This window comes from Lepeophtheirus salmonis, chromosome 14 (genome assembly GCF_016086655.4).
Source record: "Lepeophtheirus salmonis chromosome 14, UVic_Lsal_1.4, whole genome shotgun sequence".
Taxonomy (NCBI): domain Eukaryota; kingdom Metazoa; phylum Arthropoda; class Copepoda; order Siphonostomatoida; family Caligidae; genus Lepeophtheirus; species Lepeophtheirus salmonis.
The window spans coordinates 39,468,996-39,487,313 of NC_052144.2; the positions used below are offsets into that span (position 1 = coordinate 39,468,996).

Sequence of the window (18,318 nt, forward strand, 5' to 3'; positions counted from 1 at the left end):
AATAGATCAAAATGAGTCGATAGCATCAATCTATATTTAGTCATTAGAATGAACAATAAGGAGGTTGTGCCCTTATCCGTCTAACAGTTCCAGTTCTTTAACAACAGCTAAAATCGGAACCGACAAAGTGAAACCAAGACCGCACTATATTGTGTATCGGTCTCGGTTCTTGTACTTATTTTCGTTTGTTGTATTTTTTGGTATATTTATAACCTTTTAATACTCCATCTACAAAATTTTAAGTAAATGAAACAAGTCGTTACCTTTATTGTATGAGACAAAAAACAACAAAAAGGCCCAAATTTATCTGGTAGTTTTACAATTACAAACCCCTCCAAAAGGAGCAAGCGATCCAATTGTTGCAGATTGAAGATCTTCTAACTCAATAAAATTATAGAATTGTTGTCCTGCTCTGCTCTTATTTATCGTCTGATTCTAAAAAATCTGAATGTAAGGGTGAAAATACAAATAAAGTTTTACTTTCCCTCCTCAGACCAAATAAAACAAGGCGGAAAAATTACCTCTCGCACTCTGTAATTTAACCAACCTTCCTTTTGGAGACGATTTTAATCATACACTGAGGTTTGTTCAATAATGAGTTTTGATTCAAACTTTTTTATATTTTATAAAATCTTTTTATGTATATTTTCCTCGTAAAAATCTTGGTTAGAGGGTCTGACACTTATTTTGCAATCTGAGAAGATGTACAATATCCATCACCATGGTAAAAAGAAGATACAGAAAGAAGAAAATACAACTCATTTTCATCATTAGCATGACCCTTGGAGAAGAGTAACAATCAACTCATAGCTCATGGCAACGCAAAAAATATCAATTATGATCATCTATTCTCATGATTACAACATTAGTATTCATATTGGATTCCGGGTTTGAGATCCTACACCAGTCTGAGAGTCTTATAATGTTTGTTTGACCAAACTATGTAATTCCGTACTTTAAACAAATTTGATGGATCTCATTTAAAATTCGGTCTAGAACGATATTATTGATGAACAATTGTTGATACCGTCAAATTGTTGACATGGGGTCCATGACGTCATATGAGTTGTAAAGTGATTCATCATTAATGATGAAAATTCAGTGTAGAATGGGAATGTAAAAAAAATAAAATAAAAATAAAGCACCAATAATCAAAATAGTATCCATGACAATTTGAGTAATGTTTTGAAGGAGATAAAGAATTAATGACATTTCATAAAATCAGGTGTGACAAGGGAGGAAGGAGAAAAGGTTATAAACAAGTAGAATTGCTAGAATTACTCTCCCCAATTCTACTCTGAGTCCAAAAGGACTTACAATTATAACTCCGCAGCAAATCCTCAGACTTACTCTCCGTGTTTTATGACCACACACGAATGTTCAATAAAAAAACCCGGCCCAGCTAAAAAATGCACAAGATTTCCACCACTGTTCAATATCATATGTGAAAAACTCATCTGAAACCCTGGTCTTGGCGGAAATATCGCACCAACGGGCCTAGAGAAAAATCACCAGTATTGGATTCGAGTTAAGTTCGTATTAGACCCATACGAGGGTGGACTGAAAGTTACGAAACAAACAACGATACAACATATTTTCTAATATGTTTTTATTTTTTCACTATGGTCTCCTTGACACTCTACACAAATCTTCCAGTACTCTCCGTTTTTGTCTGCAAAATAATTGTTCACGTGACACTTTTTGTTTTTGCCTCAATTACTCCGAGTTGGATTGACTTGGACGCGTCAAATTTTAAACCAAAACAACCTTTTATATGTCTTCTATTGTTTGAATCTATTACAAGGTTACACTTTCGAAAGCAAATATTTAATGACCTCGATTTTGAACCCATTTTCCCAAAAACACTCTTATCAACTCACTCAAACGACTCTTGCATAACAACTGTAGGTCCAAAATGGCTGAAACTTTGTTGAGTAACTGACTAATGATGCTAGATATGTAGATGTGACTAGCTTTTATTTACAAGTGCTGCCATCTTCACGTTGAGATAGGAAACTTTTCAGACCACCCTACAAGGCATCCGCAGGGAGTGGGCTGAAGGTGCTGTAGACCCCTCCCCAAAAAAGGAATTTTTCTTCTGTTTTTTAGAAAAATTTATATTTGAAATTTTTTTCAAAAATTTCATATTTGAAAATTAATTTAATCAATTTTTTTTCCAAAAAAAATTCATTTTCTCTGAATAGCTATGAATTTTTGAAATTTTTTCTCCAAAAATTTAATACTTAAAATTAAATTTCTGTAATTTTTTTGTGAACAGCTGTGGATTTTTGAAATTTTTTTCAAACAATTTAATATTACAATATTTTTTCCCTAATAAATTCCATAGACCAACCCTCCCAAAAAAAAAAAATATATATATATAAAAATGCGGACCCCTCTGACCCTCGTATAACAATTTTCTAGTTTTTTAGAATCTACTCAAAAAATTTCTCCTTCTAATAGTTTTTTTTTTTAATTATTCGAGTTGGAGTAAAAATCGGGCTGGTACCGAGTCTCAACACCACTACTCTGTATCTCTCATTTCGAGAGTTGAAACAACAAAGTCGCCTCTACCTAATTATATTTATGTACATTCTCAAAAATACATATACAATACATATATTATTTGATATGTGTGACACAGCTGCTGCAGATTTTTGAAGGATTAAATCACCACCCGTTGAATAGTATTATCGTTATTATTAATATTACTTAATGACGACTTATAGGCTAACTGAATCTATGTATGTACACATAGTGAAATAAATCCAAAGGGTATTAATCTACATTCTACACTACACTAGCACTACTAATATCTTAATGGATATTCAATCAACAGTCAAACTAAAAGACAGACATTCAGATTATACTAAAATAATTCGTAAACATATATATGGCGGGAAAATGATTTTTTTCAAACCCAATTTTCTCTACAACCAGATATCAAAATAAAAAAAATGAAGCAAGATTCTCAAAGCATGATGGATTCTGATTTATTTTATTTAATAAAATAACCTCCAGCCTTAATTCCAGTCTCAATACGAGGCCAAAAGCACAAGTAAGCCTTCGCCAAATAGTATTCTGGTAAATCCTGGAATTCCTTCTTTATCCGACAGATAAGTTCTTCTTTGGTGTTATAGGGAGTTTAGTTGGCTTGTCGTTCGATCGCCCCCATACTTAAGGCTTCTCATTGACGACCACGTCGATCCAGGGCTTCACCTTGGTCTCTAGCATATCCAGGTAGACATCAGTATTGACGCTGAGGTATTGGGGAATCCATGAAGAGGCATGACTTGGGCTTCAAAGCTAACCACCTCAAACATCATGACGTGGTCTAGGAACCTCAAAATCACCTTTAGAGGCCTCAAATTCTCTCCTAACCTGAACCTAACGAACAAACGTCTCATTGAGTCCCAGAGTTTGATCAATTGTTATATTGTCGCTTCCGGTCTGGATTTCTAGGAGGATTCCATGCCTTTTCCAAATATTTAGGACAACTAATTCGTCAATTGATTCCATTTTTTTTCAACTGGTGCAGTTTTAAATCTAATTGCCTAAGTGTCCATGCTTGCCGAAGAGAGCGCCAAAGCGGCTGTATAGATAGATTGCTCACACTGAATGATGTATTTTTATGTAGATACGTACATACATACTTTATATTATGAAGAGTAATACCCTTGAGATTCTAGTGCACCAACATAATTTTTTTTAGATAAAGTATGAGTTCCGAGAAAAACTTTGTATTGACATACGGAATGGTCGAAAGTTGGCAAGCGGTGCGAGAGACAGACTCGTTTCAAACGCGCAAATGACCGACACCAAAGCTATAAACCACGTGGCCAAACGAAGGTCCCGTGATTAATATTTTTCCAAATATAGTTAGCTACACGATAACTTTTTCTGTCCACTAGGGGCGTCGAGTACTTTAATATTGGTCCATAATTAACCATGCAATTTCCATGATTTCTCTTTTAAATGAAGTAACATGGTGAATTTTAGGAAGTGAAGATATAAGTTAAATACGTCAGGAGTTAAAATGACAGAAAATGATAAAGTGACATCATCTGGCGTATCATAAAAAGAGCAAAGAATCTACTTTATCTAAAAGGCACGTTTGTCACTTTGTTTTATAGCTTTGTCAAACACAAGTTCGATTGAAGATGCTCCCGGAGAATGGTTGAACCAACTATTGCATCTTCCAAGACCTCCGTTAATCGGTCAGTTCCCGTGCTCACCGGCTCTATTAGTCCAAGTTAAGTGTTTACTTCATTGTAAGGCTGGAATAAATTAATTTTTTGTACTTATTTCTTATGGTTTTTGACTAACGAGCTTGGTCCTGGAACGAATTAAACTCGTACATCAAGGTATTACAAATGGGTCACGAAGCGCAAATAAAGTCCTTTTTTAATGACTTGGATAATAATGTATACCATATGTTAAGCCTATATGTACATAAGACAAGGGATAAATTAGGACTACAGGAAGTTGGTTCAAAAGGGTACATGGTGGTACATCCCTATCATACGTGGGTTACAAAAATAAATTAAAAAATGAATTTTGTAATTATAAAAATATCTTTTTTTTTTTTTTTGGTCAAAATGGCTTTAAGACCAATTAAATTTATCATCCATTTTGATGAGAGTTTGAGCTTTATTCTTTCTTATAAAACATTTATAAACCATTTTCTCTTATCACAAAACAAGGTGATGAAAAAAGGAAGGGGAATGAAGAAGAAGAAGACATTGTGGTATTAATTGTGGTTTCTCCTTGATCCACCCACCACCACTGTCATCATTTCCCCCTTTCATCAAGTGTCAGACCCTTTCCTCCTCGCTTCCTTTATATCCTATGTATTATATTCCATATTCTATTTCAATATAAAACCCATAAACATAAATAAGGATTTAAAACAACCCCCAACTGCTCCAGCTACAACATAGCCCATAGGATAATCATAATTCCCTTTTCTCAACTCTTAATCAAAGGATTTTCTCACATTCATTTAGCCTCTTATTATATACATACTCATACTATGTATGCAACCGTAAATACATATCTGGTGTGTCAATACAAAAGTAAGTTCAAAATAGAGTCTGGATTCCATTTGTAGGTACTCTTGAATGAAATATTATTTTTTGGGTGCTGCAAATGGCCCTGTAAGTAATTTAAAAGAATAAGAAATTATATTTGAAAGTGACCGTATTGTGGCCAAATTAGGTCTCATAAATCAAATGAAGGCTTTAAGCTATAGTAAATATTATTTTTGGCCATCTCCACTCATAGTAAAAATTTGAATACCAAGCCTATATAATTGATCAAAATATGCCTATGTATAAAGCAAATATGATATAAATAAATACAGGGTGGTACAGATAAATTGGGAAAATCTGTGAAGGCTTTTAACGAGCGAACTACATTAGAACCATATTTTTTTTTTTATAATTTGAAAGCTACATTTAATGACATTCAATTATTTATAATGAGATACACCTTTCTTGATAACCTCAGCCAACGGCGCCCAAAGCTTTGGAAGGCCCAGGCGTCATGGTGCGGATCCAGATATGCCATTATACTGGTTCTGCACTTTTAATTTACATCTCTATTTTGGCTTGCAAACAGCTTGGACCTGAACGCATGCGATTTCTATCTCTGGGATAAGGTCAAGCATGAGGCCTGAGCCAAGTATCATTCGTATGTGGAGCCCATGAAGAATTCCATTACCCTTAGAATAACTAAGCTGGATCCACATGAAGTTGTAGTTATCAAGAGAACTGGATCTTATTATGAATAATTGAATTTCATTCAATCTAGCTTTCAAATAAAAATAAAAATTATGGTCCTACCATATCCAGCTCCTTCGTTATAAGCCTTTAACATTCTCCAAATTTATCTGGACCACCCCTGTATATTGGACATACTATCTTCTTTTCTTGTTAAAGATTATTTTTATATTATGTATTACCTTACCACATATTATAAGTTAGAGCTTAATATATTTAATATGTATGTTACTTTGAATTATGAAGCATAACAGAAAATTCAGGATTAGTGTTGTGTCGATCCTTATTTAGGACTGAAGACCCCAGGTCAGTCTCGATCCAGTCCAGTTCAGTCTTGCATATCAGTCCTAAAACTGATAAAAGTTTGATCCTTGACAACGTCACTCAACTTTATTTCTTAATCAGTTCTAGTGCTGAGAGTCCAAAGGACCGGTCTTAAGACTGGACCGGACCAAATAAATAAGGACTGACACAACACTACTCATAATTAAATAAATGTCAAATGATAGCCAAGAGACAAAACGAATTAAATTTTCTACTCCATCCCTCTAGGGTTTAATTAGCAATATTTATTTACATATATGTAAAACCCATTGGTTGTGTGTGACAATGTGTACGTAAAATAATACGTTGTGGGCGGAATTTAATAGTCTCAATTTAAATTGGACAATAAATTACCAAGTCTTTTGACAACAACTTACGGAACAAAAATTTTAATTTATGTTCATAATAAAATATAAACTTTTTTTAATACATATAATATATCACATAATAATATGAGATTTCGCTTGAAAAAAAAAAGCACCAACGATTGAGTCAGAAGCTAGCCATAACAAGAGACAATGACTCAACCCATTTCTTTGTTATTTACTGGAGTAGACGTATCATTGTTCTACTTATTACAATGTTATTATTTAGGGATATTAATATTGGTTAAATAGAGCTGAGCGTAAAAAAACCGCCTGAGAGAATGTCATAAAACATATGGTAACTTTGAAAAACGAATTATCTGCTAACAGAGATCCATAGAGATAAAATACATAGTGATGATGTGAAGTAGTAGTTGACGCCTTCAAAAAAGAAGAAAACAGTTTACCAAAAGATTCGAATTGTGATAGTAAGCTATGTTTTCAACATACCTGGCCCTTCAAATATTTTTATTTCTTTACCTATTTATTGTAAGAATAATGATTTATTATCATAATTATATGAATTTAGAGATGTCAATAGGTTAATAAAGTATTTTTAAACAGATAATTTTATACAGTATATTAATATTTTACTCCAATTTTTAAATATAATTTTATTTAGCCCTTCAAAATATTAATAATGGAAATGGGAGATTATTCTGGCTATAATTCAATCTAAGAATCAATAAATAATTTCCCAGTATCATCACTCTAAGCAGAGATCACTAAAAAACCTCTTATTTTGCTTTTCCTAACATGTACATTTTTTTAAATTAAAGTTCAAATCAATTTAGCCAATATTCACATCCCTAATTATTATAGACGGTCACACATGCATGGTTTTTCTAAGCACAAAGGGGTAAAAAAGAAAAAAGGAAGAACAATAAGGAAAGAAAAGAACCATATATAGATTTGTAGAATACCTAAGAATAAATAATAGGCAGCAAACATAGGGGGAGCAACAAATCTCTCTTTCCATGATGAAATACAATACAATGCGCGCCATCTAACGCTCAAAGGAAGTAATAAATGACTCTTTCTTTCGGAAATAAGTATATTTATGATGTTATTATGAAGTTAATTAATAGAATCCACATAGTAAATGTACATTATTTTTACAACAACAAATACGCTGCAATTCTATTAAAATCCGCACACGCTCGGCAAAGAGCAAATTTTGAATATACAAAACATTGGCTTGCGAAGTCTATTAGGAGTCATGATAAAAATACATACTACATGAAATAAATAAAGAGAGTGAGGTATGTATTCAATTATAATTATGCATGCACAGAAAATTGAACATAGTTCCAACACATATGTAGCAAATGGTGTCTTTGTTCTTAAAATTTCACCACACACACACACATTCATTGTGTTTAAAATGGATGAAAAATAACAACTAATCACTAGTGTTGAGACTCCGTTTTCAGTTTGCTCTTTGGTACTTTTTCAAGACCGGTCTATGATTTTCAAATAAAAACTCAACACTACTAATTAATATACATTTTGAGATGATGTAGATTTACCCTTTATATCTGTTATTTGGGGCTTTTGATCAAGAACGGAAATTCCTAGGGTAATATTTCACAACTTATTGAAATAAGTGGCCACAGTACATTTTATTACGTAGTAGCTGTAGGTATGTGTTGTGTATAGATAGAAATCAAAAAGTGAGGTGGATAATTTTCACAATTTAAAATAGTAACTCATATGAATATCTAGGGGCCGACCAAAGAGGGTATTTTTTTAAGTTATAATAATCTTTCCCCACTTTCAAAAACTGTGCGTGGAGCCTGTTATCTTTATTAAAATTGAAAACGAATATTTGATTACACTCACTAACCAAATGTCTCACAATCCAAGGATATCATTGTATTATGAAAATATAAGGAGATGACGTTTTGTCATATTTTCATTTACATGGTAGAAAGGTTCATTGATCAATTATTGGTATATATCCTGAGAAAAAGTAGCAATTTTGTTACAAGTTACAACCAAAAAATGTAATGAGGATAAAGCAATAATTAAAATTTCATGAATTATGGATATATTAATGGACTATTTTGATGGTAATTACTAATTAACGAGACCTATCTTGTGGCACATTATATAGCCCAAATGCCTGCAGCTATATTACTCGTAAATACATAATAATCAAGTAATTTTAGTATATCAAAATGAAATGATAGTACCAATGTATGGTTGGTAATTAAAATGACTGTTCTTATGATAATTAAATAAGTCGTCATAAAACGTACAAGTTTTACTTGTACTCAACATAATATGTATTTAGAAGTCAATAACAGAGAGGAAGAATTATATCCAGAAATAACACATTCGAGATGATGATCTAAATATCAAGAAGAAAAACTATGTAAGTTCAACAAACACCATGAGTTAATGCAAAAATCTGGGGAAATATAATAATTAATTGATCAAGATCTTTACAAACATTTTAAGTATTACAATAACATTATATAAAAGGTAATTGCTTGCTTGATACACAACCATTAAGACTACATGCATATTATATAAATATTTGTCTTTTTCGGTTTTATATTAATAGAGATTAACTTTTTAGTAATTAATTTGATTGTAAAAACAAAGGAGAGACCAATGAGATTTAACAAGCCAATATGTATTATATGATAATTGAATCAAATCATTAGATGCTAACCTCTATATAGCCAACTCTTCATTTATCCCACTTACATTAATCACGAGACGATTTTCTCATTCCTAACTTAAGTAACAGGGTATAAGAAAATGCATTGTTATACATGAAATATTAGACGTACTAAAAATAAATGAAATCACACAGCGTGTTAATCTAAGTAATCACCCGATAATATAAAAAAAGCAAATAATAATAACAACATAATCAAATGGACAGAGAGAGGAGTAGCTTTTACTTTAAGGCCTGCTTCAACATCATCTCACTTAATATTCACTCTATTAGTCATTGCAAAACAAGTATACTTTGGAAAAATAGGTAAAAATATACGACATGATTATGTGTAGTTGATAAAGATGAAGACATGTACATTGCACAGATATCTAGAATAATGACAATATATGCCATTTTAGGGAATAATTATTACCCATGAGGAAATAGCTGGATAATAATTAATTGATGACACAACCTCATTACCTTTGAATCTCATATTAAATGTACATAAGTCTAGCTATATACATGGTATAATCTATAATAATTAATCTATCTCCATTCTTATCATCCCTTTAAAAATAAAGATAATAACTTTGTAGATATACTGTAATTCCCATATAACTATGCTCGTAGAATCTTGCCCATTTCCAAAGAGTGAGAAGTGATGTACACACATTTTTGACAACACAAAAAAAACATAACAAAATAAAAATGTTAGTGCCATGCCTACCTTTGTATTTTCCAGAGCACTATTCACTTTTTTCACTTTCTTCCCGGGATCAAACGTTCGTCTGTATGATGTGGACTTGATAATGGCACTACTACTACAAGCATTTGCAGATTTGAATTCACTTTTACACTTTTTAAATCCAGATAAGGAGGGGATTTTACTCTTGGTCCTATCCCTCTCCTTTTTGCTCAACAGAGTTTTACATCTCCTTGTACATAATGAGCTGGAGCAAGATGAAGAAGAGGAGTCTGCTTCATCTGCAGAGGAGCAGGAGGAAGATGAGGAAGAGGAGGAGGTGTAGTCCTCAGAGTCCGAATGGCTGCATGAAGAAGAGGATGAACTCGACGAGGAAGAGGAGGAGGAGCATTGCTCCTCAGTAGAGGATTCCTGAGGCTTCGTAAGATCGATGGTATCCCAGTTCTCGGGAATGGTCACGAGGGGAGATTTATGCTCCGGGAGAGGAGTGTGAGGCGGGGATCGCTGAAAGATTAGCAGACATAAACATCATTAAATTAACAACTCGACTGAATCAGAGGAGTGGCGAAGAGGATGCTACTTACTTTAATGGCATCCACATCCAAAGTGGAGGTAGAGCTCGCAAAAGACTCCCCTGGACGCCAAGAAGAAGAATCCTGTACTACCTCATCCGTCCCTTCCAAGCGATTGGATCTCTCCATCCCAGAAGAATCCCCTTTCTCTCGTTTCCTTTCTTCTTCCTGCATGTAATTCCGAAGCTATGAGTCGCTGGAGTCCATTCACTAACCTTAAAATGACATCATTTATCTACTTATTGCTTCTTCTTTGCTTAGATTCATTACGTTCCCCCTTTATTTTTTTCTTTTATATGTAATATTGAAACACATTCAGCTGACAACTAGCTAGCTACAAGATTTACTGCAGGAGTGATGAGGTAAATTCTATGACGTCATGCACAGACTTGGACCATTTGCGCAATTCTTTCAGTCAAGTACCAATTAAAATCTTGAAGGGCTTCCTCTCTCTCCAATTCTCTGACAATTTTAAATGTCACAATTTTTATCATGACGAAATTAAATAATGTTATTCATTGAGGAGAAGCTAGATTGTTGTCTAAGGGATTGACTCCCCCTTCTTATGTACCCCTTTATGCATATATATCCATTTGTGAAAGTATTCATGGAGGGAAGAAGTTTCCCGCAAATTTTTTCTTTTTATTGTATAATTGACAGTAGATGGCTTTTTTGGGCAGTTTTTTTTTTTTTTTGAGGGTATATTTTGGTTTTTGTTCAGTGAAGGCATATGTGACCTTTTATTTTGTAAGGAAGGGGAGAAGTATCTTTGTTTAATATATTATATGTACAAATCATATATTTTACCAAGGCTGTTTGGCATGGCGTCACTTCTTATAACTAATAACAAATTATGTTCCATAAACAATCCTTTGTCTCTTAGGTTCATTAGGTCTTAATGATGATTCAGGAATGTCTATATGATTGTAGTATACATGCTGTATATTCATGGATTATTATATTTGAATAATTAGTTAATTCATTCATACGTAATGAATGATTTCTTGTTAGTAAATTAATACTTATTACGTACAAATTTTGCGTGCCTTTTCACATAAAACTGAGATAATTACATAATATTATTCTAAAGACACACCTAATTTTTATAGGAAATGAATATTGTCGAGTCACTTAATTCCAATTTCGGACTGAGTCCGCTCTATGACTCAAATGTGCATAAAAAGAAGTAATTTTACACAGATAGAATAAAAGGTGAGGAAGCAAAAGGACTGGGCTTGTTATGCAATATTGGCTTGATTGGGGCGAGTAAAGGAATGAAATGAGTGCGTGATGCTTTGGAAGAAAGAGGCAAAGAGAGAAGTGTATCAGAGCAAATTAGGTACTTATATAATAAAATTGATATTAGGTACTTTTATTTTATTGAATAGAAAAAATAGTCAAGAATTTAATCATATCAGCGCCTACGAGCTCCCAGCTCCCTCTTTCTCTCTTCTTTTTCCATTATTAATTTGGTAACTGGCTGTAATAAAAGGATGTGAGAGAAAGAGAGCGCGCGCAATGAGAGAGAGATAGAGAGCAAGAATGATGTGTTTTAATGCGTAGAGAAGAGATAAGATGGCGCTGAAAATCTCCTGCATTATACTCAACTCACATCTAACGGTGAAAAAAAGACATTAAAAGTATAAAATTTAATAACAAACTGAATAATAATGATGACGGAAGGTCCCCCAACTCCAACGTCGTCTTCGGGGGGTCCTTTTATTAGGAGAAACGGAGTATGTGACTGTGTTGGAAAGTATGGTCCCAACCTACTCTATTCCCGCAACTGCTGAGTGCAGCACTGAAAGCACAAAGAAAGCTCCCCTTGAAGCACCTGATCTACCCCTGAAGCCCGTCAAAGTAGATAATTGGGGTATTTATCTTCTGCAAAGATTGCACTCGTTCTATGAGAAAGGGGAGCATACAGATCTCGTCCTGCGCTTCCCCGCTCACAGTGATCTCATTCCCATTCATCGACTCGTGTTTGAAGCAGCCACGGACTGGCTCGTTCCTCATCAGACACAAGTTGCCAGAGGTATCATTGATATGCCTCATAACTTCACTCCTGATGTTGTCAGGCCCGTAGTTAATTTCATGTACACTGGAAGGCTTACTACTGGGTGAGTTAATGGCTTTAGTCATATCATTTATGCTCATTGTCAATTGATATTTGTTCGCAATTCAAATCCTCTTCCTTTTCTGTTTCAGGAATGCAAGCTATGATAGAATCAAAGAAACGGCAGAATTGCTACGAATGAGTGTACTCATTAAACTCATAGATGACGCTAAAACTCGTACAAATGAGCGTCCACCAATTAAAAAAAATACATCGGATCCCGTTAGACAAATTAAAAGGATTAAAACCATAGAAAAAAGGTTTGAAGACCATAAAAGACGTTCTAGAATACTTGCTTTGAAAGAACGAGAAAGAATTCTTGAAGAAAAAAATCGACTTCCGGGTAAAAAGCTTCCTTTTTGGAAGAAAAGAACAATTCCAGTGAATAGTTCTACAGTTTCCATAAATAATTCTGAAAATACTACTACTAGTACTACTACCACCACCTTGCCAATTCAAATATCCAATTCAAATGTACATCCTGAACTAGAAAAAACTCTCTTAAATGACCTGGATCATGGGAAAATTCCAGCTTCATCAAATACTATCATTCCAAATCCTCAGAGTGAACATAATTGTTCATCTTCTAAAGATAACAACCAAAAACCAATGAGTCAACATCAATCACAAAACTCTGATGGTGAGATTCAGTCTCCTCAAATTCCTACGATCATATACAAGAGAAAAATCACGTCAGAATCGGATATGAATCAAAGAAAAGGACCAGATAGTCAGCAGGCTGTATTATTTGATCATGTTAGAGAAACTGGCTCTAAAAAACAAACAAAAAGTAGTACAAACTCTCTTGCCGAAAATCCCAATAACGAAGATAATGTCAAGACCCCTAACGATATTGATGAAAGCATGAAAGAACTTCTTGAAGAACAAAGGAAGAGGCTCACTCTTCGGCAAGAAAATAGTGACAACGAAGAGGATGATCATCATAACCAGGATGACTATGTTGGTGGAGATGACGAGTATTATTTGGGTGAGATGATTGAAGAGGATAATAATAAACAATCCTCCATTGTTTCATCATCTGAATTACCCAAGTTTGTTGCGAAAAAGTCGTTACCAGTATCTGAGTCCGTTCCCGTTGCTCCTTCTAAAGTTGTTCGCTTCAGTTTAACTCCATCATCAAACTCTTCCTTCAACTATAAGACACAAAATACCATTTTCGATGAAGTTAAAAGTAATACTAATATGGAGAGTCATTCTCTGGATTTACCTCCTCCCCCATCATCACAATCACTATCTCAGCCAAACACCATGCCGCCGCCGGATTCACCTAAAAAAGATTCTAAGCCTTCTTCCAAATCTGATACTGTGATAAAAGTGTACTCTGATTCTGGCGACAAGAAACAAGTTATATCGGAAGTACTTAAAAAAAATCCAGGACTTTTAAAGGTTATTTTTAAATACACATATAAGCCATTCTCAAAATTTTTGTTTTTCTTGATTTTTTTTATCTAAAAAAAAAAAAATTCTGAACACTAAATTAATATTTTTAGTCATAAATTCAAAAGACTTGGCTTATTTGTGTAGTACATATACTTTTTTTTCAGAACCATCGTCAAGTTAAATTAAAAATAATGACAAAAGATAGTGACAACAAGCAAAGTGTCCAATGTGTTACACTCCGTGCATCTGAGAGCTCGGTCAATATTCCTTCAGTTATAAAAAATACACCTGACAAAAGACTTACAGAGAAACGGATTCGAATCATGAACAATCTTAACGGAGATTATAAACATTCACCAAAAGTTATGTATACTGGCCGTAGAGGAAGACCGAAACAAATTAAGGAAGGAGAGTTTGATCCACATGAACAAGTTAGACAGGAAATTGATCAAAGACTTTCTAGAAATGGTTTTTACGAAACTAAAGGCAAACAAGATCCAAAAACTAAAGTTTCCGGTCAAATTCAACACATTACTACTCAAGCATTCCAACCAGTTCAGACACTTGAAAACACACCAATAGAGTTGTCGTCGTCTAACATTGCCACAAAACCATCTACTGAAGCTGAAGCTATGTCTAAAGTAGCATCTGGCATCGCTACATCCATTTATTTAGTTCCTCCGGATTTCGTTGAAGGTTCAGCAACTTCTAATGGTGGGTCCAACTTTATGGGAGCTTCTCATTCATTTCCTATCTCAATGAATGAAGATGTGATTATTTCAAAGAATGATTTATCATCATCGAATCTCTCCAAAAAGAACCCCAATCCTAACTTAACTGAAGAAAGATCTACAGATTTGGATAAAGTTTCTGCGTTAGTTCTAGAATGGGACGAAGAGGACGAGGAGGAAGAACAAAAATTAATAAAAAAACTCTGAAATAGTTAAATGATTAGGATCGTTATTTATTTATTTAATTCTGAAGATATTTAAGTCAAAAGTGATCAAAGTCATCTCTATTAAGTTTTGAAAAAATATTTAAAGTCAAATTTAGTTGATAATGAAGAATCTGGTTCTTCAAAATAAATATTTCGTGCCATGAACATAAAACTTTATGAATCTTACAACGGTGGAGCCTTTTTTTTACATGCGATCTGGATAACTTAGTTTTTTAAGACGATTTCAACTACAGTTCAATGTATGTACTTTATATTATTATTAAATTCATTCTTTTTGTTGAGTCATTATTTTAAAACTAATTTGATAAGTTTTACGACAGTTCTTTTTAAGCACTCCAGATATTTTGTAAAAGCTTGCTCCACTGTTATTAAAACAAATAGTATCTATCTATGTATTCCATTTCTTTTTCTTTTCTTTTTTAGAAAATGAGTCGTTCAATCGATAGTGCTGGTGACTGGAATCGGAAAATGATGGATCGACTATGGCAACTTTATTTGAAGGGCACAAGTGTTGACTTGAGTCTAGTATCAATCAATGGAGACAAACTAAGAATCCATTCTTCAATTTTCTATTGTTGTTGTAATAGTCCTATTGATGGAACTAGCTCTCTTCTTAGCCTTAGACTGTCTTACTCAAAGGACATTATTGAAAAGTTGGTTGAGTTTCTATACACTGGATCCATTAATGACATTTACGAAGAAGATGTCGAATCTGTTTTTAAATTAGCAGAAATATTGTGTTTTAAAGAGCTGAAAGATACACTCCAGCCTAGATTGGATAAAATAAAGGCCAAATGGAAGGACATTGAGGAAGAAAGTCGAAGTGATCTAACATATTCTTTTGATCCAGTTATCAAGCCCCTAACATCCACTGAAGTCTTTCTTAAATATAAGGATTCCAACGCTCAGTCGCATAAAATGGATTTTACAAAATCGACTCTCACATCTAGACAAGCAAAAAAAGTTGCTGATTTGTATAAGAGAAATCCAAAATTATTTAACAAGCCCGTTAAAATCAAGCTATCAGGTGATAATAATGGAATTGAAAAAGTTGTTAATGTCTCAGTGAAAGAATCCATTGTTGGTGGGAAAACATCGTTGGAAATCATTCAAACTCCTAACAGTATCAAAATCAAGGATACTTATAAAGCTCTTCGTCTTAAGAATATAACGTCCAAGCCCGACTGCTTTATTCCTCCTGAAGGACCATGGAACTGCCAACTGTGTTCACCATCTATCTCTGAAAAAGATAAATTCCTTAGTTTTGATTCGTATTATGAATGTAGAAATCATTTGAAAACTGTTCATGGTAAAAAATTTGATTCCAGAATATGTGAATATTGTGGCTACAAGAGCTACAGACGAACTGCTATTTTTCATCATGCATTTATGGTTCATGGAATATCCCCTCCAAAAAATTGTGTTTTTCCTAAATGCAATGAGTGTGAATATATTGCAGCAAATCAAGGAGACTTGCAAAAACATAAGAAGATTCACGAGTCCAAAAATGAAGACAATGATACTCAAGAAAATAACTCATTTCCTGAATCTCATCAAAGCGCTTACACGGAAAATAATCCAGAGCTTACCAAAAATGATTATTCTGAGCCTCTACAGCTATTGAATTTAGCTGTTCCTATAGCAAATCTTCCTGGTGCTTCAGATTCACAAACTATGTATATTCTAACTGAAGATCCATCTGCCTCTCAGTACTCTACACCCATTATTTTAGCTCCAGATGCACGAAATGAGCAAATGCTTTCTACAAAAAACTACTCTTTGATGTCTTATCCAAATCCTAACAATGTAGTTGCTTATACGACCTACAATAACGATGTTTTGCCAGTTTATCAATGATGCTATTGTTATGTATTATATTAATATTTTCTAAAACATTTTCACGGGTAATACTAATTTGTATAATAATTATTATATCATATAAATATAGCAATATTAGTTGGGCAACTCTCAAACTTTTTTTTTCTAAAGTTGTATTTATTGGAAGATGAAAATTCCGTGTTAGATGAAATCCATATTCTGCCTTGGACTATTTTAGTAAGAACAATAAAACCCATAAATGCGGGGATTTTGACAAATCTTTCCTCGATTTTTAAGCATTATTAGGCCAACAGAGTATTTAATGCACCAAAAAAATGTTTAAAAAATGTAATTTAGACAAAATACAGAGTATATTTACATTACGACATGAATTAGAAAGAAATAATAAGTAGTCGGTGTATTAACACTAATTTTGGTGCAACTTTTATTATTGCAGGTTTATTCTAATTAGTGTTGGATGGGTCCTAGGACTGATTTCCTAATCAGTCTTTGGTTTTTATTGGTCTGATCTTTTTTAAGATTCAACGGTCCTATATAAAGACCAATATATCAGTCCTACGTTCCTAAGTAGGATTGAAGAATATAAGAACTAAGAAAATAATGAATGATGTAGTAAGTAGTAAACATAGAGAATATATGTTATAGTTATCTATGGTAGTAATTAAAGCATTTATTGGTAACTATATATTTTCAGCTGTTTTAGTTTCTGTAAAAGACCGGTTCTAGGGCTGACAAATTTTATTAGGGCCGGACTGTAGTTTTTTTAGATTGATCCAACACTAATTCTGATATAATTATTAATAGTAATGGAACGATTAATCGGAGAATCGGCATTTACAAAATAAGGTGTGATTTCCGATTCTTATGTATTATTATTTATTACTGGTATTTAACTATTTAATACTTTTCTAAGTTATGAAAAATATAAATATATAAGTTCCATTTTATAAGTCCAGGGATTCATTTTGTGTCAGTGTGATTCAATCATCAACTCCTGAACATTTACATAACCAACAAAACAGTTATCATTTCATGAAATATATTGAAAAACGCGAAGAAGCAGTTTCTTGCTTTTACATCTATAATGATTTGTTTGGTATATCCCATGTATACATATTAACATATGATATTCCAATTAGTTAGAACTATGTATAATATTGTATGCCTTTTAAAAAACGGGTTAATAAAGTCGTATGACTTAGCATTATTCTAATATATTTACTTAAAAAAATTATTTCATATCGTGGCAGAATATATGTGGAACTCTACATATCGGAATACAAATTGAGCAAAGTTGTTAAGGGGGTTCGTTGTATGGAAAAGGATTGAAAATATTATTGCTAATCTTCAAACGGCCTTTAAAAAGGAAGGGAAGACTACTATTGTGGCACTTGATTTAAAAAATAAATAAATTTGACATCATTTCTCATCACCATGTTATAGAAACCTTGAAAGCAAAAGGTTTTGGACATATTATGGACGGTACAGGCAACAGCGACTATGCTGGTCAAATCTATAGCAAGTTATGGGAATGGTCTTTTAACGTTGGTCGAGGATGTAAGCATAGAGACCCCGTTGCAGCAATT

General features: G+C 33.3%; 2 protein-coding genes across 5 annotated transcripts in view; one reads left to right on the forward strand and one right to left on the reverse strand.

Moving 5' to 3' along the window:
* The window catches only part of LOC121128915 (uncharacterized), an 85,534-nt gene extending 74,816 nt beyond the window's left edge, over nucleotides 1-10,718 (reverse strand). The window contains exons 1-2 of the mRNA XM_040724516.2: nucleotides 10,431-10,718; nucleotides 9,871-10,350 (exon numbers count right to left, since the gene is read on the reverse strand). Coding sequence (XP_040580450.1) covers nucleotides 9,871-10,350; nucleotides 10,431-10,592 — 642 coding nt within the window. The 5' untranslated portion in view covers nucleotides 10,593-10,718. The remainder of the gene's footprint in view (nucleotides 1-9,870; nucleotides 10,351-10,430) is intronic.
* Cp190 (centrosome-associated zinc finger protein CP190) lies at nucleotides 9,784-16,866 on the forward strand. Of its 4 annotated transcripts, none has more exons than XM_071893366.1 (5): nucleotides 9,784-11,757; nucleotides 11,837-12,538; nucleotides 12,627-13,941; nucleotides 14,100-15,132; nucleotides 15,317-16,866. In XM_071893366.1, exons 2-4 carry the CDS (start codon nucleotides 12,177-12,179, stop codon nucleotides 14,871-14,873), a joined length of 2,451 nt encoding a protein of 816 aa, XP_071749467.1. In that variant the 5' UTR covers nucleotides 9,784-11,757; nucleotides 11,837-12,176; the 3' UTR covers nucleotides 14,874-15,132; nucleotides 15,317-16,866. The 4 variants fall into 4 exon arrangements, with proteins under 4 accessions (XP_071749467.1, XP_071749466.1, XP_071749465.1 ...); XM_071893365.1 differs by having other exon boundaries at nucleotides 9,785-11,757; nucleotides 11,816-12,538; XM_071893364.1 differs by having other exon boundaries at nucleotides 11,559-11,757; nucleotides 11,807-12,538.
* The last annotated feature ends 1,452 nt before the right edge of the window (nucleotides 16,867-18,318 follow it).